This window comes from Macrotis lagotis, chromosome 1 (genome assembly GCF_037893015.1).
Source record: "Macrotis lagotis isolate mMagLag1 chromosome 1, bilby.v1.9.chrom.fasta, whole genome shotgun sequence".
Classification (NCBI taxonomy): Eukaryota; Metazoa; Chordata; class Mammalia; order Peramelemorphia; family Peramelidae; genus Macrotis; species Macrotis lagotis.
In genome coordinates, this window is record NC_133658.1 from 577,243,183 (window position 1) to 577,268,748 (window position 25,566).

Here is a 25,566-nt window from a genome sequence, read left to right on the forward strand (position 1 = left end):
TTTGAATAGATAATTTTTTCTTAGTGTTCTCTGTCACTTAGCATACATTAAGGCTAAAATTTCATCTCTTTGAAAAAATTAATGTGGCCTCCTGTAAAAATATTATTACATAGAGCTTCTAATAAAGATCAAATTTTCATAATTGAAGGGGAATAATAGTGCTTTACATTGAGTATTAACATCTCATCAGAAAAAAAGTAGTCAAATTTTAAGTAGTCAAATTTTTTTCTATTTCTGACTGGCCATTTACTTTTCAAACTCTTGTATTTTTATAAGCCTTGTATCATAGGTCTTTGACAGGAATAGGCCTCAGAAACCTCCCAGTCTACCTTCTTTTACAGATGATGAAACCAAGCTCCAGAGAAGTTAGGTGATTTGAATCATAGATTCTTAGATAGCTAGAAAGTGTATAGAATTCTGGACCTGGAGTCCAAAAGAGTACTCTTCCTGAGTTCAAATCTAACTATAAACCTTCACTTTGGACTTTGGACAAGTCACCTATTTGCCTCAATTTTCTCAATTTGTAAAATGAGTGGAAGAAAGAAATGGCAAACCATCCAAAATGGTGTTGTGAAGAGTTAGACATGACTAAAACAATTAAAGAAAAACTATTGATGGCAAAATTTCAAGTTGTATTTTTTGCGTTTATAATAACATGTGATTTTCATGTATCTTTTACAGCAATTTGAGGTTTCTGATGATAGCTTTAGCCTATGCCATACCTTTAGGTGTATTTGCCGGCTGGTCTGGAGTTCTGGATTTAATTTTAACACCAGTTCATGTCAGCCAAGTAAGTAATTTTCTTCCTTATATTTTAGGGGTATTTTAATCTATGTCAATTGCCAAATTAATAGTATTTAAGAAAAAAAGGTTAGTTTTGTTGATTGATTCTTCCCCCCCGATCATTTTCTTTTTTGTTTTGTATCTTATTTTAATTTTTCAATTACATACAAAGATAGCTTTCAACATTAATCTTTTTGTAAGCTTTTGAGTTTTTTCCTTCCCATGACAGTGAATAATTTGATATCAGTTATACATATAATTATGTTTAACATATTCCCATAGTAATCATGTTGTCAAAGAAGAATCAGAAAGCGGAAAATGAACCATAAAGCAAATCTTTAAAAATTGGTTTGCATTCAGATCCCTTAATTTTTCCTCTAGTTGTAAATGGCATTTTCCATCACAACTCTTGATTTCTGAACTCCTCAGAGGAGCTAATTCCATCATATGTGTTGGTCATCACCCATTGTTGCTGTAATGTATACAGTGTTCTCCTGGTTCTGCTCACTTTAGTCAACATCAGTTCATACAAGCCTTTCCAGACTTTTCTGAAGTCTACCTATTGGTGATTTCTTATGGAACAATAGTACTATATCATATTCGTATCCCAATATTTGCTCAGCTATTCCCTAGTTGTTGAGCATCCCCTCACTTTGCAATTCTTTGCCACTACAAAAAGAGCTGCTGTAAGTTCACAAAGCTAGGATAATCCTGGGATACCTGTTATGGACATCCAGATGGGGAAAAAAAAACTAAAAAAAGCACAGAATCTGAAAGAACACTATGTTCCCCTTTTTAAAAAACTTCTCTTAGTTTTTCCCTTCTATCCCATGATATTCTTTCTTTTCCCTTAGTCCTAATTTCTCATATACAAAGTAATATGTAAGCTTGTTAAACACAAATACATATAGACTGTTTACTAGACTGTTCATTGCTGAGGGGACAAGGTGGGAAGGTGGGGGAATAAAATTGTGTAACTTTTGAATATGGAAGAGGAATATGTTGAAAAACTTTCATAACATCTAATTAGAAAAATAAATATATAACTAAAATATCAAACTATAAAAGCTGCTATAACTATTTTTAGACATGTGGGTTTTTTCCCCTAGTTTATAATCTCTTTGGGATATATACCTAGTAGTGGTATTGCTGGATAACAGTTTAATTGCTCTTTAGGTAAAGTTCCACAGATTTTCTTGAGAGTGAATGGATCAGTTCACAACTCCACCAACATTGCTTGCATTATCCACCCTCATTTTCAATAGATGATCTCACTCCAGACTTTATGGAGTTAAACTTTTGGAGAAATTAACCTGACCAACAGAGAGTGGAAATAAGGAAATGATTGGAAATAAGGAATGAGGGCAGCTAAGGTGTTACAGTGGATAAGATAGAGCACCAGCTCTGGAGTCAGGAGGACCTAAGTTCAAATGCGGCCTCAAACACTTAATAGTTGCCCAGCTGTTGGGCAAATCACTTAAATTACTTAAAAATCACTTAAATAAAATTTTGAAAAAAGAAATAAGTGAGAAAAAACATAGGAGTCTGAAGTTTTTAGCAAGGGCAACAGGGGAAATTCTTATTAAACAGAAAAAATGGTAAATTTTAAAAATACCTTTTTTGCTTAGGCATAAGAAGACAATGTGTTTACTTTTGGGTATACTGAGTTAATAAATAATCCCTTGCATTTATATATGCTTTACAATTTTTAAATATTAATCTATGTTATCTACTTTTTATCCTCCTAACAACAATGAGGATTTATTCACAAAATTTCTTTATTACCTTTTTGTAGATGACAAGAGTTAGATCACTTTTCCAGGGCCCCATCAGCTAGCAAGTAGTCAAATGCAGTTTTCCTGATCATCTCATTCCATGCTTAAATTTTTTCCTTATGAACGAAGAACAAAAATTCATTTTTCTGCTTTTCTTCCATCAAAAAGAATGAAAGAAAAGAAGAAGAAAATCCTTTTAATAAACACATACAAGTCAAATAGAACAAATTGATCATTTACAAAAAATACATTTCATTCTGCATCCTGATCTCATCTCTATCAGAAGTGGGCAGCATCCTTAATTGTTGCTCCTCTGGATTTGTTGCTTGTCAGTAGGTTGATCAGAATTCTTAAATTTTTCAAAGTTGTTTGTTTTTTAGTGTTGTTGTTCCTGAATAAATTGTTCTACTAGTTCTGCTTATTTATCAGTTCATAAAAATCTTCTCAGGTTTCATCAAAAACTTTCCTTTTATCATTCACATACCATAATTTGTTCAATAGTCCATAATTAACGGGTACTCTTTTAGTTTCCAGTTCTTTGCTACTAAATGGGAAAACAAAGATCTAATACAAATATCTTTGTACATTTGAATCTTTTTCCTTTTTCTTTGATGTCTTTCAGGTATAAATTTAAGAATAGTATTGCTGGGGTCACAGGGTTGTAGACTTATTGATTTGATGTAACATAGTTGCAAATTGCTTTCCAGGATGACTATACCAACTTACTACTCCACAAATGTTGCATTAATGAATTTCTAGTGCTTTTTATCCCACTGTTATACTTTGCTGTGTTTTAAGTGAAAACATGGAAGTCTAATAAAAATGTCCCATAGGCTATTGGAATTATGAGGTTAGAAGGGTAAGGGCAGAAGCAGTTTTGAGGACATCTTCATAGAAGTGATAGTTAAACTGTGGCATTGTACACATCAGATCATAGATTATTATGTTTAGAACTGTACATTTAATCCAAACCCTGCATACATTGGACAGAATAAGATACTGAGTCCTGTAGAGGTAAAGTTATTTGCTTAGAATTGAATAGATTATAGGTAACAGAAACAAAATTTGAATCCAGATCATCTTGATTCCAAATGCATTGTTTTTTCCACTGTACTGAACTGCTCTCAGTCTCTAAGGGAGAAAAGAAGTGAGGAATGACCAAGGACAAACTAACCTTGGATAGTGCCTACATTTTGTTTTGTTATTCTTGGGTTTTTAATCCGCTGAATATTTTGTTTTCATAAAGTTTTTTTTTAATCTTTTATTGATAGTTTTTTTTATTTTTGTTTTTTGAGCACTGAAAATGCCTCCCAATAATTCCCATCACCACCACGGTGGCAGAAGTAAACAAAACAAAAAATAATAACGTTTGGGAAGCAGGGGGAAGAAGTGCAGTTTATAAAGAAGACAGTGAAGCTTATCAGGTGTAGGAAGAGAACCAGGAAAGTAGAAGGTTATAGGAACCAGTGAAGAAAAATATCTGAAAGGGAAAAAACCCATTAATTATGTAAAATATTGCAGAGAAAATTGAAAGGGAAATGGGAAAAGGGTTACTGAATTGAATGATGAAGCAGAGGTGATCTCTGAGAGAGTTGTTTAAAAATAGGAGCTATATTGTATGAAGCAAAGGAAGTTCTTGGAAAAGAAGGTCAGTGGATGTTGGAAAAGTTTAATTAGCAAAGAGAGAAAAGAAGAAGAGCAAGACTGATGAAGAGAACATTTTTTTCAGATTAGGGAGACTTGGACATGAACCACACAGTGAAAGCCCCACTATAAGCCCCATATCTACTATGACGTATTTCCAGATTACTTCAGCCAATACATATTTTACATTTAGTTTAATACTAAATTGTTATCTAATGAATTATTTTTTTTTAGTTTTCCTGACCTAGTCAGCTTATAAAGTTCTTGAGGGGTAGCAGAATTTGGCTCATAGGAACCAAATAATTCATTTTGATTTGTTTTAAACATTCAGATAAAATGATAGTCTAGTTATTCCCACTAAATTAAGAATGTAAAGACCTGTCATACTTTGAATATGAGTTCTTTTGTTTTATCAATTTCATTAGAGATTGTTTGATGTAGTGCTTATAGCTAGGAAAATGTATGTCCAAACTATACCCCTACCACTTACTAGCTTTGGATCTGGGCAAGTCATTTAAGCTTTTTTTATGTCAGGCAACTCCCTATAATTTATTTTCTGCATTATAAATTTACAGATGCTTTATATATTTAGATATTTCAATAAATCCTATTTTCTTCTAGATTTTTATCGTGCTTATTTGCCAGTTACCTACCAAGTTGTTGGTCATTGAAGTATTTTTTCCATTCATTCTAAATAATAGTGCAATAAACAACCCAAGACTAAATATTGTTCCTTTTTTTTCATCAGGTAGATGCTGGCTGGATTGGATTTTGGTCTATAGTTGGAGGCTGCATTGTTGGAATAGCTATTGCAAGGTGAGAATAAATTATTCTTCATTTTAAAATTCTTATTTTCTTAAACTAGACCTTGAATATATTTAGATTTGTCATTGATTTCCACTTCTTTACATCAAGAAAGATACACCTACAAATATATGTTCCTAGTTGTTTACTTCCTAATGCAGTATTACAGTTTTAATTTTTGTCTTACAGCTCCTTCACTGTCCTTTGTAACTCTTTTTTCCCCCATAGGCTAGAATTGAATGCTAAATCCCATAAGATATTAAATAATTGATAAGCCATCCCTGGGATAAGACAGAGAAGAGAGAGCTATATTTTAACATTTGGGGGGGACAGGGAGTGCAGAATTAGTACTGACAAAACTTGTATTAAGGAAGCATCTTTTGTTGATATGATGGTAAACCAAGAACATAGGTGGTTTGAATGGTACAGAATCAACTAAGACTGTGAGAGTTAGAATATTTTAGCTGAGAGTAAAATGCTAATCATCCAATGGTAGGTTCTTCTTTTCCACTGAAATATCAAAACAAGGATTGCTTTGAAAGGACGGGGTACAGTCAGGAGTAGACTTTAGACTCTCAGGGAGGCACTTACCTAGATAGCCTTTACAGACTTCTGGCATGTGTGGTATGTAGGTGATCAGGGCCTGAAGTTTCAAGATAGGACATGTTGAGAATGGCTGTCACATGGAACAAAAACAGGAAAGAACCATAGAGTGGAGCTTCTTCTAGCTGGGCATCATCCCAGAGAATCACAAGTGGAGACTGGAAGAGTCCATGTTCAGTGACCAAAGGTCAGAGATGAATAATCCTAATCCAGCCCTGGATGACTCCAAAGAAGGCCACCCTGATGTTATGTTGTGAGATAATAAAAGGGTCCAAAACATTCATGAACTTTGAATCTGTCATATCACAAGAAAACTAGTAAAACTCAAAACTATACAAAGACTTGAAACAGTCTGTATATAATCCCTTCTTCTCACTTTATAGATGAGGACATTTGCGCCCAAAGAGATTAAGAGACTTGCTCATTGTCATCCCTGGTTAGTAGAAAAGCTGAGCTGGAACCCTGATGTAGTTATAAGCTTGGGCTTCTTTCCACTACCTTAGTAGTTCTCAACCTTTTTAAGCATCATGTCCATTTTTTCACATCAAAAAATTTCACCAAATCCCTTTTACAGAAGCTAACTAAAAATTTTAGAATAACACTGCTTGCTGTGCATATAGATTTGAGAACTCCATGGCTCTCAGATTGAGAAATTAGTACACCATACCTCATTTGGAATTGATATAAAGTGACTTTCCAGATGGACTCATTTGGCCTTAGGTAAAGAGTTACATCTGTAGGTAATTATGAAACATTCTGACTATAGGCTGAAATATAGATTGTGTCACCATGATGAAACAATTTTCACTTTTTTATAGCAGAAAGTGATGTAAAAGAGGTCTCCTGTAGACTTCTTACATGTTGATTTTAGTTACTAACCTGCCCCCAAAAAACCTTGATGGTAAACTTGGGTAAAAGAAGAGTGCAGTGAACTTTTTTCCCTAATCAGGGACCACTGATCACAAAAATAAATATGATGGCTATACAAACTTAACACTAAACTGGGAGGAACAATTAACGTGCTATATGGCAAAATCAAGATTACAAGTAAGCTAGAAATTTATAACCAAAAGGGACTCCTTGAGTACATGGACAAGAATACTGCATTATATAAGGATGAAAGGAGATTCTAGTCCTGATTCACTCTCTACCAGACAGTCTGCAACTGCAGTATTATGCTCAGTGCTGGACACGTTCTCTTTTAAGAGGGATATTGAAAAACTTGAATGCATCTGGAGAAGTTTATCCCAGAAGATGAGGGCTTGGTGAAGAATACTTAAAGGAACAAGGGACATTTAGCCTCTCGATGGAGTTTTTGTAGCTGTCTTTAAATAAGGGGCAGATATATATGTGCAATAGTGAATGGGTTACTTCAGAAGAAACAACTTTAGAGGAAGGCAAATCTTGTCACTGTTTGTGGAAGGAAATTCCCAACAATAAGATAGGCAAACTTGTCAAGTGGAGAGTTCCTCATCATTGTAAGTGTCTGACTAGATGCTGGCTTTTAAAATGTAGTAGAAGAAACTCTTGTAGTAGGATCTCTTCCATGATCCCTTTGAAATTTTTGATTATGATTTTTTAAAAATTAGTTTTTTTAAAAGCAAGGAATAGTTTGTTCCACTTATCTCTGTTTTCTGCCAGATCAAATATTAAATTTAAAACCAGGTACACAATTTGTGGCACAGTGACTCCAAACCTAAAATTCAGATCCTGCCTCTGACTTGGGGTCATAATAGCCTTTTTTTTTTTGTTCCTTAGGTTTTTGCAAGGCAAATGGGGTTAAGTGGCTTGCCCAAGGCCACACTGCTAGGTAATTATTAAGTGTCTGAGGGTGGATTTGAACTCAGGTACTTCTGACTTCAGGGCCAGTGTTCTATCCACTGCACCACCTAGCCGCCCCAGAGTCATAATTTCCTAATCAGTAGAATGTAGAATTTGACTCTTCCTACTCTAGAGGTACAAGTTCTTTCCCCCTCTTATTTTTAAGAATGATGTTGAAAGAGAAAAAGACAAAAATAACATAGACTGATCTTACTAAGACTGCTCTTAATTGCTCTTTTAAATGTTTGGGAGGGGCGCTAGGTACCTCAGTGGATAGAACCCCGGCCCTGGAGTCAGGAGTACCTGAGTTCAAATCCGGCCTCAGACACATAATAATTACCTGGCTGTGTGGCCTTGGGCAAGCCACTTAACCCCATTGCCTTGAAAAAACTAAAAAAAGAAAAGAATGGAATGAATGTTTGGGGAAAATGGTGGGGCATATCCTGCAGACACACAATAGAAAGGAGAAGATAGCAAAAAGGAATTTGTAACAGGTAAGTGGGGGCCAGAGCAGAGAGAAGGAACTTCTAGGAGGTGATGGGGACCTTCAGCAACTAAAGTCAGATGTGAGGCAGCAGAGGAGAAGCAAGAGGTGCTTACCCACAGTGAGTGGAGTGGAGGAAAGAAGATACAGAGCTCTCTCTAAAGTGGTTTGTGGTCCCTGAACCCTCAATTATGACCCCCACCCCCACCCAGAGTTGCAGGCCACAAACAGTTCCTTCAGGGAAAAGATGCTAGAAGTTCCTCCTCTAATTCCAGGGCTAGTTCTGTGACTCATGGGCATGAATTAATAATGGCCCTAGTACAGTCATTGGTGTCTTAGGGATCTCAGCCTGCCTTTGGCGACTTGGTTGAGCTCAGCCCCATCACCTACACCCAAGCCTTTGTATTCAGCAGCAGGCTTCTCTCAAGTAGACATGAAAGATGTAAGGAGGTGGTAGGCTTCAGCGCCCCACTTTCTACATTACCAAATGGCCCCCAACTTTGCAGGTACAACACTACTTGGTAGGTGGAAAGTGACAAGACAATGAAGTGATAAGTTTTCTGGATGTGTTTCTCTGCTTTTGTGAGAGTTTATTTTTCTTCTTCAGACCCTCTAGATTATTTTGCCAGACTACAGGGGTATGTAGATAGGCTAGACAGAAATAGATTTTTTTTTTTAATCTTTTCCAGTTCTAATGATCTATAGTGCTATGGTACCTATATTCTGATGATAATTTTGAGATTTTTTTTTCCTATTCTAGAGAAGGAAAAGTCTTCAGGCTAGCCAGGTATTTTTTAAGATAATTTTAACATAGCTTTCCTCTTTCATTGAAGAAATGGGAGGCTATGGGTGTAATGTGTTGCACATATTTTTAGACATAGTTGCTTTCCCAGAATTTGTTTAACCCCTCCCCCTTATTACAAGGAAAATACATGAGGATTGTAGGGTTCTTAATGGTGTTTAAAATTTTTGTTATTTAAAAAAATTCATCTCTTCTTTTGGTTTTTTGTAAGGCAGTGGGCCTTAAAAAGTTACGTGACTTGCTCAAGGTCACACAGCTAGTAAGTATCAAGTATCTGAGGCAGGATTTGGACTCAGGTCTTCCTGATTCCAGGACTGGTGTGCTATTCACTGTATCCCCTAACTGCCCTGCCTCTTTTCTTTTTAAAGTGGTTTTTTAAAATGTCAAAATGTTTTACTTCATAAACACTTCCCAATATTTCCTCACTCCCAGAGAGCTATCCCTTAAAACAAAAAAAAAAAACCTTAAAGGAGAAAGAAAAAACAGTTCAGCAAAAGTAGTGTGACATATGCAAGGTTCTACAAGCTGGAGTGTCCCACCTCATCAGAAAAGGGAGGAAGGGGAATTCTCATATTTTTTTTTTGAGATCAAGCTTAATAAGGTTATTTTTTTCCATCAAACACTCTTATGAATCACTCATGATGTTAAAACATTTTTAGGATGGGAATGCCAAACTTAGGAATCAGAAGAGACCTAGTTACTGGGAAACCATGGAAAGGTCACTTATCTTCTTCAAATGTCTATTTTCCTCATCTCTACTACTGGAATGATACTTTTAGCACTTAACTCTCAGGATTGTTGTGAGACTTGAATGAGTAAATAAAGCACTATATAATTTAAAGTATATAAATGTCAACTATCATTTTTATAAGAGGGGAGAAGAGTTTACCTTATTCTAGGAGAAAAGAAAAGCAATACAAATGTCAATTTGCAGATCACTTCACATATTCAACCTAAATTTCCATCAGAGTAGCCTTTCTGTTTTACCAGATGTAGGAAGACCTAATTATATCTTTTTGAGGAAGAAAGAATAGTGTTGAATCAAATTTCTAAGTCACGAAGCACCCAAACACTTAAGGAGATTTGATATTGTATAATATTATATCTAGACTTAAACCTAATAGTGGTACTGAGGGAAGGAAAAAATAAACTGACACTGTAATTTCTAAAATTCCATAACTAAGGTTTTGCCTATTAACAGCTGGTTGAACTAAAAATAAAAGCCCCAAATGGGGGATAATTCCTGTCAAGGAAAACACTTACTGACATTGAAATATATCAGTCTGTCACACTTGACAAGAATCATACCTAATTTTTCTAATTACAAGTTCTATCCGGTTTCATTCAGTCATCATTGATTCAGCCATATAGAGATAGGTACTGAATAGGCCAAAGAAGAAGCAATCATCCATCAAAAGTGACATATAATAAATATGTTCTATTCCATTTTTCCCCTGTAGCTGCTTAGTTTTAACTATATGTTGCTAGAACAGAAGGGATAAATTTGGAAGCAACTATTGGAGTTTTTTAATTTTCTCAAAAAGAAAGGTTATGAATGCAGAAAAGTATTGTGACCTGCATTCTGACTTCAATGCCATAGCAATTACAGAGATAATAGCATTCCTTAGACTCAACATTTGCCATATTAAAGCCCTACTCTATATTTACTTTGGTTCTTTGATGTGGGACCTCTTTTTAGAAGACACCACCCAGCTATAATTATAATTGTGGTAATATTGATAGGTCAGCAGGCTGTTTAGTTGGGGCTGATTGGTTGTTTTAATTGAATAGGCTCTTCATAGTTTCTGAGAATTGTCTCTTTTGGTAAGTCGGAGACCTTTGTGATCAACTTATTTCCAGAGATAAACAGGTCCTGAGAAATTTGACTTACTCAAGTTCATTTAAGGCTGATCTGTCCTAGTAAATCTATTAATTTATAGGACAAAGTTTACTTGGTCCAAGAAATTCCAGATTAGCTGTGTAGATTATTTCCTATCTGAAGAGTGGATCCTCCCAGGAGACCTAGTTATGGATCTAGTTTGATTATTGAAAATAGAATTAGGACTGAGAGAGTTGTGTCTATTTAAGAGATGTTTTTGTCAAAAGTCTATGTGAATAAACAGATCCTTTGTTTAAAAACTAGAGTGCCCTCTCCTCTAGGCTCATTTTAATATTTAACAAGCTTAGTGATTTTATCATTATGATTTGACTTCCATACTTGCAATGCTTTCACTCCTCAGCAGATAATTTTATGGGTTTCTCTAGCCAAAAAAAAACTTCTTACCTGTATATGAGACTAAAGGAACAATCCATTGCCAGGCACACACTTGAAAGCTGTTCTAGCTTTTGTACAGTCCATCCGAGCATTTATTACTTTGGCTTGACTTTTAAAAATATGTATTTATCTCTTAGGATGAATCACTGGAATGGGGCTGAAACTGAGGATGCTTTGAATAGTTTTGAGAAATTGACTTTCTTAAACTCTACTTGTTCCATATTCAAATGACAACTATTATTTTCCATTCTGTTTCTGTATCCCCATTACCCAGTACAGTGCTTTGCATGTAGTGGCTGCTCAGTAAATTCTTATTGAATGAATCCATGATTTGATTAACCCCAAAACAAAACCGATATAAAATCACATTCAGATAAAGCAAGAGAAAAATCTGCCTCTGTTTCTTGCTGAGCCTTCTTCTCAAGATGCCCCAGAGAAGCCAAAATCTCTTCAGAAACAGACCAGTGACATTTATATTAAGGTACCTTGCATGACATTGATTAATGATATGACTCTAGCTTGGGAAAAGCAACATCAATTGCCAGTCCCCTAGGAACAATATCTAATTTAAAACTATACTTCTCTGTATGGAAAACAGGTAAACTCTGTCATGGTTATTAAAAATATATTTATTTAAATTTTTGAGAGCCTGGACCCACTTGAAACTTCTTTTCCCTTCTGCTTTCAGTGAGACGGGGGGAGAGAATTATTGTTCAGTCTTAGTCATGTCCAACTCTTTGTGATATCATTTGAGGTTTTTGAGGTTTGCCATTTTCTTTTCTAGCTCATTTTACAGATAAGGAATGAGAAAAATAGTATTGTGACTTGCCCACAGTTATACAGCTATTATCTGAGGCCAGATTTGAATTCAGGAAGATGAATCTTCCTGAATCCAGATTCTGTACTCTATCCACTATGCCATTTAACTACCCAGGGGAGGTAAGAATAAATATAATTACTTGTAGGCCAAGAAACTCTTTTGTGGCATTAGCAGAGCTAGCATTTGGAGAAACTTGTTAAATAGGCCAAGTTTTTCTTCAGTCCCTTTTCTTCTACCTTTTTGTACCCCTTCCTCTCTCCATATTCCTCCTTTCCCAGGTATCTATTCTGTGTTTGTTACAAGATTCCCTGGCTCTTGGATCATGTCAGAACATCTCCAACAATGTGTGAATTTGTAAATGTGACTTCAGTGGTTTTGCAGGAACAGAACAGGAACAGAAACAAACTAGGCATATATTAAGAGTTGTAAAAACAGTCAAGATTCAAGATGGTCAGGATAGAATACATCAGGGAACAAAACCAGACAAAAGTCAGAGAGGACTGAGGTAAAAACTTAAGCACTAAACTTTACCATAAGAGGGCTACAATTATGTTATTTCTGTGGTTCTGTTGGCTTTTTTCTAGGTAGGTTAAAAGACTCCCCAAGTCTTCCCAGACCCTAATAAGAGTTTCATGGAAGTCCTTATGTGAGTACTGTAGCTCCTCATCCCAAGACTCAGCCTATCCATATCCATACCCATACATTATCCATTAGACTCTGAACTCCTTAAAAACAGGAATTAACTGACCCTTGCTTTTTTCTTTGTATCCTCTATCCTTAGTACAACCCCTGACATATAATGGCTACTTAATAAATGCTTATTTATTGGACCATGTAGTCTAGACTTAGTGTTTCATTTTTTGGAGGACCTGTGTCCCCTTGCATTTCTCCAGAGATGGACTGGCTGGAAATAGCATCACTTTCTTCTCCCTCTACTAAAGTTCTTTGGCTGTTCTGTGATAGGGAACCAGACCTGACCAGGATCCAGAGCATTGAAGGAGGAGGATTAATGTATTAAATATAATATATATGAAAGATATTTGCATTTTAACAAGGAAGTATGTCCCTGGTCAACTTGAGCCAAAAGGATGATTTTTACTAGCTATATGATCTTGGTCAAGTTACTTAACTTCTTTTGGCCTCAGCTTCTTGATCTATAAACTAGATGGACCTTATCATATTAGAATGGAATTCCTAGTGAACAGTTTATAAGCCAGTCAAATGGACTTAGTGTGGGATCAGGGACCTTCTCAAACTTTTTGAAAACATGCCATGAATGTTGTTACTTGCTTAATATGTCTGACCCTGGTCACCAACAATTGCCCTAGAAGCAAGTTTGTTTCTCCCTTTTTTAAGTCATTTTAAAGTAAGTAATTTAAGTAAATGTTTAGCTTTTTGTGCTGCAAATATATTTTAACTTCTCACTCCCTCCTAAAGACCCAATTTTTTAATTTCTGGGCTCCTGGAATTTATAAATATCAAAGATGTGGAACAGCCTAAAACTCCCCAATTTAGGCACACTATATTAAATTTTAACAAAAGTTTTATTCCAAATATCACTTTATCTCCCACCTTCACAATAAGTGCTAGAGGCTGAGTAGGAGGTTGTCTTTTCCTCTCTGAGGCAAATTCTGACCAGAAAGCATTTTGCTTAAGAAGTGTGAAATGACATTTTAGTTTTCACCTAGTTTTTCAGGCCAAGGGATATAATTTACTGGGCATCAGCATTTTCATGGAAAGGAGGATATATGAATTAACCTGACTCTGTCTTGTGAACCATTCAACTCCTTTTCATGTAACAATTGTTTCTGCTTTCCTGTCATATATACACCATTTCTTAACATTATAACTGTCTTTTCTTTAGAACTTTTCATTATTGTTCTGATGTAATCACTGTATATAGCTTTCTTTTATTGTTTCAATGAAAGTTTAACAGATTTGTGTTTTTGTATTTTTTAAATTAATCTGGTAATTTCTGTAATTTCAAGCTTTATCAGAAACATTTTTAAATTAAATCCCAGGTCCATGATAGTTGATACAGGCTAGAAAGAACAAAGGAGTTACATTTTCACTATTTGTTGTTGTCTTTGTGACTTTGAAAAAGTTGTCTTTTCTCTCTTGGTCTCAGTTTCTTTTTTTTTTTTTAAGGTTTTTGCTAGGCAAATGGGGTTAAGTGGCTTGCCCAAGGCTACACAGCTAGGTAATTATTAAGTGCCTGAGACCAGATTTGAACTCTGGTACTCCTGACTCCAGGGCCGGTACTCTATCCACTGCGCCACCTAGCCACCCCTCAGTTTCTTTATCTGTAAAATAAAGGAGTTGGATTATATGACCTTTGAAGTCTCTTAAAGCTGTAAATCCATGATCTAATCTTCTTAATTATTGCAGATTTTGAGTAGCAGCCTCTGGCTTCAAGGAAAGAACTAAAATTCAGAAGCGATACAGATCCCTTCTTTATTGATAAATTTTTGGTTGACTGTATCACTCATCCACTCATTCAGAATTAGAATTTCTGCCTCCAAGTAGAAGTCTAAAACATTGTTAAATAAGTCAATGATTGCAATAAGGAATCCTTATTGGAAAAAAATAGTCTTGCAGTTCACAGTTGTCCTATATAATTTTTTTTCTTTTTCTTTTGCTTCTGTTGAAGAAGCAAAATGATGATGAAGCAAAATAACATGTAGTATTCAGGAAGCATTAGGAGACTCAAAGACACTAGAGGCAGGAACCTGTAATATGTCATTAAAGCAAAGAAATGCTGTCTCTTATTGACTGGAAGCAGGTGGTAGGGCTCTCTTACCAGAGAGATGAACCAAAACATTGACTTTTGACACCCATTTTCTCTGGGGGAAATGACTATACATACATTCAGCTAAGATTTTTTATTCAAAATACGGAAATTCAGGATGACCTGAAAGAGATATTTTCTTCAAACACTGACGGAAAACCAGGATTGGAATAAATAATGATTGATAATAAATACTAGTGAAAAACACTACTTTGGCCTCTGTTTTCATTGTATTTCTTAAATCTAATGGTGAATCATCTTTTAAAATATGATAATTAGTAATAATTACTATATACTTATGTCTGTCATTGGAGTTATAACTTTTTAAAGGCATAATTTAGTAGAAGAACTTTGTCAATTTTACCTTTCCGTTTACTCTTTCTGTGGGAAGCTTAGCTGGTCACCTATAACCTAGGTATTATCATTTACATAATGCTTAGCAAAATAGGTTGATTTGTTAAAATAGTAACACACAAAATGTTTTGGCCATAGAAGGAATCAAAACAGAGCAAAAAAATCCCTAAATAAACAATTTAGCTTATGCAAAAATTATGTAATAGAGGAAAAAGAGGATATTAAGATTTTCTGCTGTCTGTTGTCCAAAGAAGAGCAATACATGGCAGACACAAGTTGGATCAAACTCAAAACAAAAAGTTGTTATATCATTAATATGATGAACTGCAGAATGATTATGGCAAGGAAGGTGACTGAAATGTTAACTTTCGGTAGAATTAGGAAGTGAGGTATCTGGATAAAATCCATATTTCATACTAATTCTGCAGGAATTACTATCAGAGCACTTTTACCAGTTTTTTTCTGATAAATACCTGATGCCAGCTTTCTTAACATAAAGAATCATGTTTATTACCAAAAGGTGAATATATTTTCCAATTATGTGTCTATGTATTTCATAAGAAGCATTCACATTCACAGCTTTAATTGCTGAAAAAAGATTTATAAACACATAGAAGAAAATATTGACTGAAGAGCAAAAATATGTGTACCAAAGTTTCCCAGGGGAAGTAATTCATTATCAATTCAGTGGTTATTGAGTAAGCCATTCAAACATGTCATAACACTTGCACCACCTTTATTGATTATGATGAAACCCTTGACTCAGTTCCTCACTCATGGCTTAGGTAAGCCATGAGGTATGTACTGCAAATGAATAAAGTAGTTCCACTCATAGAATATTAGAGTAGCTGATGTTTTCAAAGACATTAAATTATATAAAACACACCATCAACATAATAATGCCAAGAGCAATTGTTTTTAAATGTTTTATTTTTCAAGAGAAAAATTTAAGCCTGCTAAGATTCTGTCATATCTTTAATCTGTCATCATCACTCAACAGAACTGAGTTTGTCTTTCAAATCAAAGGGAAAGTTTTATCAAAACAGTGATGAATCATTTGATGTGATTCCAATAGATTAAAAAATTACCTAGTATCTTTTAGACACATAGATATTTTACAAAATAACTATAAAGAGGGTTAATAGGATATGCCATTGAATTTGACAGTTATGACCAGAAGTTATTTATCTTTAGAGGAAACCTATAAAAAAAAAACTAAATCCAGTAGAGGAATCGAAGGACTTTTCATGGGTAAAAATCCACAAGAACTCAAACAGCAGTTTGTCAGTAAAGAAGAATCAAACAAGTGACTGAATTATGTAGATTTTGTTTGCAGAAATTGGTTTTTACTAGTGATTCAGAAGCAGATAATTTCCACTATAAATCATATATTTGTGTGTGTATGTATATGTAAAACCTACCTGTCTTGTATTGTTCCACTTAGACCTCATTCCCCTTCCAAACACTCTTCAGTCCAGTGACACTGATCTTCATGCTGTTCCTTTAATACAAGACTTTATCCCCCTGTCCCCATGGCTGGAATTCTCTCCTTCATCATGTCTTTATCTCCTAGCTTTCCTAGCTGCCTTCCAAGTCCCAAATGAAATTCTACCTTATACAAGAATTTTTTTTCAATTCCTCTCATTACTAATGCCTTTCCTCAGAGATCATCTCCAATTTATCCATTATATATTTTGTACTTAGTTGTTTGCAATTTTTCTTTCCCATTTTATTGTAAGATTCTTGAGGTCGGGGCTGCTAGGTGGCGTAGTGGATAAAGCACTGGCTTTGTAGTCAGGAGTACCTGGGTTCAAATCTGGTCTCAGACACTTAATAATTACCTAGCTGTGTGGCCTTGGACAAGCCACTTAACCCCATTTGCCTTGCAAAAATCTAAAAAAACAAAAAACAAAACCAACAACAAAAAAAAAGATTCTTGAAGGCAAGAATTGTTTTTGCCAGGAGAGAGCAGTTTCATGAAAAGCTAGAGAGGAGATTGTCTAGGAGAAGAGGGTGTTTGACAGGGTCAAGAAAGTTGAGGATTGATAAAGCCCATAAGATTTGATAATTAAAAGTCTTTTGGTTATTTTGGAGAAAGCAGTTTCAATTGAATGTTAAGGTGAAAAGAAAGGCTCTGTAGAAAATGAGAGGACAAAACATGGTAGCAGCTTTAGTAGACAGCATTATAAAGAAGTTTAACCCCCGAAAGAAGAGAGATGGGATGATATTAGTTCAGTTGAATGAATCAAATGAAGGGTTTCTGGGGACAGGAGAGCCATGGGCACCTAGGCAATAAGGTAAACTTTCACTCATCAGGGAGAGTTTGAAGATAAATGAAAGAGTGAGGATGACAGAGGGAGTAGTCTGCTGGAGAAAACAAATAATTTCTCATATAGAGGGTTTTGCCTTGGGGAAAAAAGAAGAGTCACTTCTTCATGTGAGATGTTGAAGGAGGAGATAGTAGCAGAAGGTATCAAGATGATTCTCTATGAGGAAGAAGGGAGAAGAGGAAGCTGACAGCAAAAAGCTTCAATTTTTTTTTTAGTGAAGTTTGAAGCAAGTCTTCAGCTGAGATGGTAAGGGTTGGAGGATCCATGGACGGTTTGAGGATTGAAATGGTTTGATGGTGATGAGTGGGATAGTAAGTTTTGTTGTTATTGTTGTGTTTTGTTTTTGCAAGGAAGTGGGGTTAAATGATTTGCCCAAGATCACACAGCTAGGTAATTATTAAGTGTGTAAGGTTGGATTTGAACTCAGATCCTTATGACTTCAGGGCCAGTGCTCTATCCACTGAGCCACCTGGCTGCCCCAGGATAGTAAGTTACTTAGGGAAATTTTAAAATGTACTTTATTGATTACAATTTTATTGTGTTGTGGTCAGTAAAGAATATGTTTAATATTTCTTTTCTTCATTTGTCAAGAGATGCTTTATGCCCTGGCTCAGTCAGTTTTTTTTTTATAACTATGAAGCATGTAACTGAGAGATACTATTATTTCTTTCTATTGCCATTCAATAGTTGCTAGAAATTTCTTATTTCTGACTTTTGTAAAATTTTATTCAAAGCTTTAACATCTTATCTTTTTGTTAGACTTATTGGAATATAAAAGAGGCACATTAATGTTATCGTCACAATTCTACTTTTCCTTTCTGTTTTTTCCTAAAATTAAGTTAACTTTTCATTCAAGTACTTAGATTCTATATCATTTGATTAGATTCTATATCATTCTGTATCATTTGAAGCATACATTTGTATGTATTTGTGTGTGTGTGTGTGTGTATGAAATGTTAGTATCATTTCCTTAATCCTGGGATCGGATCTTTAAACACATTTCCCATACTTATCTTTTTTTAATTGGTTTTTTTAGTTGTTTTTTTTTGCAAGTCAATGGGGTTAAGTGGCTTGCCCAAGGCCACACAGCTAGGTAATTATTAAGTGTCTGAGACCAGATTTAAACTCAGGTACTCCTGACTCCAGGGCCAGTGCTCTGTCGATAACACTACACCACCTAGCTGCCCCCATACTTATCTTTTAACATTGACAATTTTTACTGTTATCTTTTTGAAATTGATTTCTATCCCTACTTTTTAAAGTCCCCTGAAGCAGAACAGATTCTGCTCGAGCCTTCCATTTTAACTTTCTGTGGGTTTTTTTGATGTTTTAAATGTGGTTTTTTAAAAATATCATATTATTTGATTATGCTTTCTAATCTGTTCTGCTCCCATCCTATATTTTAAGTATGAAGATCTGTTGGAAGTAATAAAAATTATGTGGCAATAGGATGAGGTACATGTCATTCTTGTCCTATCTGCTGCTGAATTTATCCCAAAGAGGTTTTCTATAAATCCACAGAAGATGAGCTTACATTCCAATATTTTCATTCACCTTTTAAAATCAGCCATTTTACTCAAATATTAAATATAATTAAAGAGCAATATTAGCTCTAATGGCCCTAAGACCATTCTTATCTGAATTGCATTCAAAATAATAAATGATAATGAAACAACACCTCATACTGTCTTAAAATTTTCAGTGTGCTTTCATCATAGCAATCCTGTGAAATCTCAGTGGTGTAAGTTTATAAATGAGATAACTGAGTTAAGTGACCTGTCTAGGGCAGATCAAAACCAGATCTTCTAATTCTAAGTATAATACTATTTCCATTATACTTACTTTGAAAGAAGTGGGAGATATCCCATTTGTATATAGCTTTTAGAATCGAGGGTTTTGGAATTCAAAATGGTCTTATAGAAGATGGTGACTTTGGCAAAAATTTGTTCTGGCTTCTTAACAATTCTTGTTCCTAATTCTTGGTATAGTCTTGGCTGACTCATGTCACAAATATTTTTTCCTTTAGAATATTCACAAATTGCTTTCATTTCCTCAGGCCTAAAAATGAGAAATAGAATCCTTGGCTCCAGGAAGATTTTTTTTTATTTAAATGAATTGTGCTTTTAATATATCAGCTTCTTGAATGACTATCCTCATATGGTTTAAAGGTATTTTGTTTTAGTCATAAGGAAGAGCAATGATACTATATTTAATACCACCTGAGAACTGAAATAGTTTATGTTGAGCTTTGGGGAGCTATAAAGAAATAAGATTCAAAAGTTCATTTCTAACAGCATTTCCAAATCCAGAAATCTTCCCATATAGATTGAGGGCTCTTAACAAAGATAAATAATTTCATACTTCTATGATGAAATGGCAGTCAGAAGACAATTTCAAAATAATGTATGGTAATTCTGATCTTAACCTATTTTTAGTTGATTTATAGAATGATATATACTGTACTAATAAGAAAAATTTGGTTTGTGTTACTGAATCCTTTTTTCCTGTCAGATTTGCAGATTTTATCAGAGGCATGTTGAAGCTAATCCTTCTGTTACTGTTTTCCGGAGCTACGCTCTCATCCACTTGGTTCACTCTGACCTGCTTGAACAGCATTACTCATCTGCCTTTAACTACAGGTACCCATGGAATCTTTTTTGACAATTTTCTCTCACTTCATGTTAAAATATGTACCCAGGCACTGTGCAGTTATTTCTGTTGTCATGTAGATAAGTTTTGATCATATAAAGCTTGAAAAGGAGAGTAGTATAATATCCTTGGATAATCCTCATACTGTTATCTCATCTAAAAGAGCCCAAAGACCAAGTTTCATTTCCACCAAGATTCTGATACTATAATTTTTTTCAGTTAGGATTTTGAATTAGGAAAAAGGTAGGTAGGCTGAATTTGTCTGTGTAGAAATCATAAGAGAATATAGGTGGGTAAATAGAGAAATTATTATTATTATTATTATTATTATTATTATTATTATTATTATTATTATTATTATTATTAATAGAGTAGGTTTTACAAAGCATTTTTCAAAGATTATTTCATTTTATCCACACAGCCTGAGAGATATGCTCTATATTTATCTCTCTTTTACAGAGGAGGATTCTTAAGTCATATAGCATCTTAGATAACTTACTCAAGGTATATAGCTAATAAATATCAGAGGCAAGATTTGAACTTGGGTCTTTGTGAATCCTGGTCCTATATTCTATCCACTGTGCCACCCACATGCCTTACTATATTCCCAAGTAAATCCAGTGTAGGGAAGGTGAAGCATGACTAGTCCCTATCTTAAAATAGTGTTCTGGAGAAAGGATTTCTTACACCATATGAAGCCCTTATTTTACTTCAGCCCACAGAATATTCTGTGGCATTGTTAATACAACAGCAATCTATGTTTTAGAATTCATGCTTTACCCTTGCATTATACCAGATATTAAGTTTCCTTCATTTTAGAATATGACATGCCAAACTACTCAGGAATTTTTTGGACAAGACCTGATTTCATTTATATAGTATACTTCTGATGAGCATTTTAGAGCAGCACCTCCTCTTCAGTTTTATATTTAGAGATTTTTACTTTGCACTCAGAGATGAAATGATTTTGTCACACAGCCAGTTATGTGTCAGAGAATTAGGACTTGGATTCAGGTCCTCCTGATCCCAAGGAAGATGCTCTAGCCACTACACTCTACTATTGGTTTACTAATACAAGATTGTTTGGTGTATCTTCATCATAACAGAAAAGTAGAGCCTAGGAAGTTTTAAATAAATGCCTTTCAGCTAAGTTTGTAGAGTTTTGACATTTATAGACTTTTTTGCATTTATTTTATTTCCCATCTAAAAGAAACTCTGAAATTTTAATTAGTCAAAAATTATTGCCTCAGCAGTTCAAAACAGAACTTTGTGTAAGTTCTTAATTGTTCGCTGAACTGAGCTGTGCTGCAGTCATCAACTATTAATAGGAAACATTTATGGGCATCTTTTTTTGTTGTTTGTTTGTTTTGAAGTTTTTTCTAGTTTTCTGGCCTGAGACAATGAAATAGAGAAACCAATTATAAGGTTCCCAAAGTGGTCTTCTAAGTAGAAAGAAGGAAATGGATGCCAACACTCAGAAGCTGGATAGATCTGAGAGGATGAGGGAAAAGGAAGAATCAAGCATAACTTTGAAATGTCCCTGGGAGATAGGGATGATGATGGGGATTCAGGCGTCCACAGAAATAGTTTGGGAGGCCATGGATATAGTGGAAAGTGTGCTGAATATGAACCTCAGTGCAAAATCTGAGCTCTGATATTTACCCTGAGTTTTGATAAAACATTTAACCAAGCTGGGCCTCTTTTCACATCTTTAGAAGTGAGGAGGTTGAACTAAGAGACCTCTACAATATCTTCTAGCTTTGGATTTATGATAAATGATTCTAAATTTGGAGAAGTGGATTTAGTCAGAAAGTCAATGAGTTCTGTTTCAGGTGCATTAACATTCAGGTACTAATTGAGGAGATTGTATAACAACAGCAACAAGAGAGTGCTAGAATGGTTAGATTCAAGTATTGACTCTGCCACATCTTCTTATGAATTTTAAAAGCATTTGGACCTCTCTCAGCTTCTGTTCCTTCATCTTTAAAAATGCAAGGGTTGAACCAGATGATTTCTAAGATGCTTCCTGAGTCTGTATCCATGTTCCTAGGTGATTGTCAGGTAAAGATGTGCATCAGGCAGTAAGTAACACAGGACTGGAATTCTAGAGAGGTGGAAGATTTGAGTGTTGAGTGTAAAGACCCTACATTGAATCTTTTGGTAGAAGTGAGATCATCTAGGGAGAAATTGAATTAGAGAAAGCTTCCCAAAAATCTCTAGAGAAAACTCATAGTTGGGGGAGGGGGGGAGACAAGAAATAAAGGATGAAGCAGTAAAGACTAATAAAGAAAGGTCAAGTATACTTTCAGCCAGGAACTTCCTTAAGCTCTCCTGGTTTTCCCTCAGAAATGACATTAATCAAGCCTCTTAAATAGATTTTTGGAGTGGAAAGAAACCACATAAGAACTGAGTTTAACATTTTCCAGCCAAGTCTGTCACAGATAGAGTGTGAGTGAACCCAAGGGAGAAAATGGAAAGTTAGCACACAGATAGCCGGGCAAGTCAAGGCCTGACCTGGGGTTCTCAGTTGAGGGAGAGAACTCTCAGTGTTTAAGTGTGGCTGAACTGGACAGCCCAAATCCTGGCATTCCCAGTCTGGAGGGCCTAACCCCATTAACAAGCCACTGGCATGCCAGTGCAGACAGGCCAGAGAACAAACCCTAGGTGTTCCCACCATTCCCAATGACCCAGGGAGTCAGCAGCTGGCATCCCCAGTGCAGCTGGTCCAAAGAGCAAGCTATTCAAGTTCCTTCTGCCAATGGCTCTGTTAGTAAGCAGACCTCTGAGGATCTCAATACTGAGGTTCTGTGAGTGGGACACAAGAACTAGTAACAGATCTCAAAATGAGTAAGAAATGTCAGAGAAAAGCAGTGTATATGGAAAGTTACATTGGAGATGATGATGATGTTTGTCCTTCATTATCAAAGAAGACCATGACCTCAAGGAGGTGTTGCCATGACAACTGCATGAATTGGATTTGAATGAGGGGTTGCTGTGCTAAGTCTCCTCTGGAGCCATCTGGATCCAGTGGCCAGATATGAATCAGGACAGCTGGAGATGATACTATATAGGAGGCAGTCAGGGTTAAGTGACTTGCACAAGGTCACACATCTTTTGAGTGTTGTGTTTGAAGCTGGATTCAAGCTCCCATCCTCCTGACTCCATGACCAGTCCTCTATCCACTGCACCATCAAGCTGCCCTTAGAGACAAATGATGGACAAAACATCATCTCAGAAAAGGATGAGAGAAGGAATACTACATGTGAAGCTGCAGAGGAGAATATGAATTGATCTCCAACTCTCAGACTTCTTGGAAGAGCTCAAAAAGTATTTTAAAAATCAAGTAGAAAATTTGGGAAAAGAAATGCAAGAGAAATTCAACATCTCAACAAAAATTGATAGAAGAAAACAAATCCTTTGAACATACAATTAGGAAAATAAAAAAATAAAATGGATCAAATAGAAAAGAAGAAGTAGGGGTGGCTAGGTGGCGCAGTGGATAAAGCACCGGCCCTGGAGTCAGGAGTACCTGGGTTCAAATCTGGTCTCAGACACTTAATAATCACCTAGCTGTGTGGCCCTGGGCAAGCCACTTAACCCCATTTGCCTTGCAAAAGCCTAAAAAAAAAAAAAGGTAAAACCTAACTGAAGAAAATAATTCTTGAAGAATAGACTGGAGTTAGTGGATGCCAAAGACTCCATGAGACTCCAAAAATCAGCTAAACAAATTTTTTTAAAATAAAAAAAATAAGAAAATGTAAAAACAGAAAAACAATTGATCTAAAAAATAGATCCAGAAGACATAATTAGGAATATTGTAAAATATCTGAAAGCCATGATCAAAAAAAGAGCCTGAACAACATTTTTCAAGAAATCATCCTGGAACCAGAAAGCAAAATAGTCATTGAAAGAATCCATTGATTACCTCCTTAAAAGGGATCTCAAAATGTAAACACCAAAGAATATTATAACCAAGTTCCAGTCTTCCAGAAAATCCTTGGCCTGGTGACCAGAAAGAAGCAAGTCAAATACCAAGGAACTACAGTCAAGAATACACAGAATTTGGCAGCATCAATATTAAAGGATTGAAGGGCATGGAATATAATTCTAGAGACAAAGGGAGCTTGGATTACAACCAAGAATCAACTACCCAGCAAAATTGAACTTATTCTTTCAGGGGGAAAAAGGACATTTAATGAAATAGGTGACTTCAAATCTTCCCTGATGAAAGATCAGAAGTGAACAGAAAATTTGGTCTTCAAACAGGAGACTCAAGAGAGACAGGAAAAGAAAAAAACTTATTCAATAAGATCAAACTGTTCCATCTGTACATGAGAGGAAAATTCTCATAACTCTTGAGAATTGTAACTCTGTTAGAGGGAATATATACTTAGGTTAAAGGGATGGATATAAGTTTATTTTGATGGGATGATTTTTAAAAAAATAAGACTAAAACAAGAGGGATTGTAACAAGTTGAGAGGGAAGGGAGGCAGAATGGGGTAAATTACATCACATGAAGAGGTGCAAAAGACCTATTATGATAGAGGAAAAGAAGAGGGGGTGAGAACCATATGAATCTTACTCCTGGATTTGGTTGAAAAAGGGAAAGACACATACATTTACTAGAAGGAGAAGATGGGGGGGGTGCAGGGAAAGAGGGACTGCTGGAAGGAAGGGAAGGAAGAAGGGGGAAAAGAGAAAGGGGGAAGAAAAGGGAGGCTAGCTGATAGAAGGATGGAGGCAGTATTCAGAAGCAAAACACTAGTGAGGAGGGATAGGGTGAAAGAGTACAAACAGAGGGGAAGTAGAATAGAGGACAAGAAAGAGTTAGTAATTATAATGAATATGAATTGGATGAACTCTGTCATAAAATGAAAGTAGATAGCAGATTGAATTAAAAAACCAGAATCCCACAATATACTGTTTATTAGAAACATATCTGAAGCAGAGAGATACAGAGTAATGGTAAAAGGCTGGAACAGAATATATTATACATCAGTTGAAATGAAGAAAGCTGGGGGCAGCAAACTACATCTTCCTAAAAGTCACCATAGGATGAAGTCATTTCAATATTAAACATATATGCACCAAGCAGTATAGCTTCTAAATTTTTAGAGCAGCAGCTAAGTGAGTTACAGAAAGACATAGCAAAACTATACTGGTGGGGGACCTCAACCACCTTCTTTCAAAACTAGATAGAGCTAACCATAAAATGAAGGAAGTTAAGAAAGTGAATAGAATGTTAGAAAAGATAGATGTGATAGACCTTTGGAGAAAATTAAATGGGGATAGAAAGGAAGATACCTTTTTCTCTGTAGTACATAGCACCTACACAAAAATTGACCATGCAGAAAATGCAGAAAGGCAGAAATATTATATGTATCCTTTTCAAAACATGTTGGAATAAAAATCACATGCAATAAAGGGCCATGAAGAGGTGGACCTAAAATTACTTGGAAGCTAAATAACCTCATTTTAAAGAACAAGTGGGTCAAACAACAAAACATAGAAATAATTAATAATTTTATCCAAGACAATGACAGTAAGGAGACAATATACCAAAATTTGTAGAATACAGCCAAAATAGTTATTAGAGGAAATTTTCTGTCTCTAAATATTACATGAATAAAATA

General features: G+C 35.3%; 1 protein-coding gene across 1 annotated transcript in view; it reads left to right on the forward strand.

Annotated features, from left to right (window-relative positions):
- SLC49A4 (solute carrier family 49 member 4) overlaps positions 1-25,566 on the forward strand; it is a 158,449-nt gene that overhangs the window by 84,700 nt on the left and 48,183 nt on the right. The window contains exons 5-7 of the mRNA XM_074214664.1: positions 682-790; positions 4,951-5,018; positions 19,795-19,922. Of these exons, the coding sequence (XP_074070765.1) occupies positions 682-790; positions 4,951-5,018; positions 19,795-19,922 (305 nt within the window). The remainder of the gene's footprint in view (positions 1-681; positions 791-4,950; positions 5,019-19,794; positions 19,923-25,566) is intronic.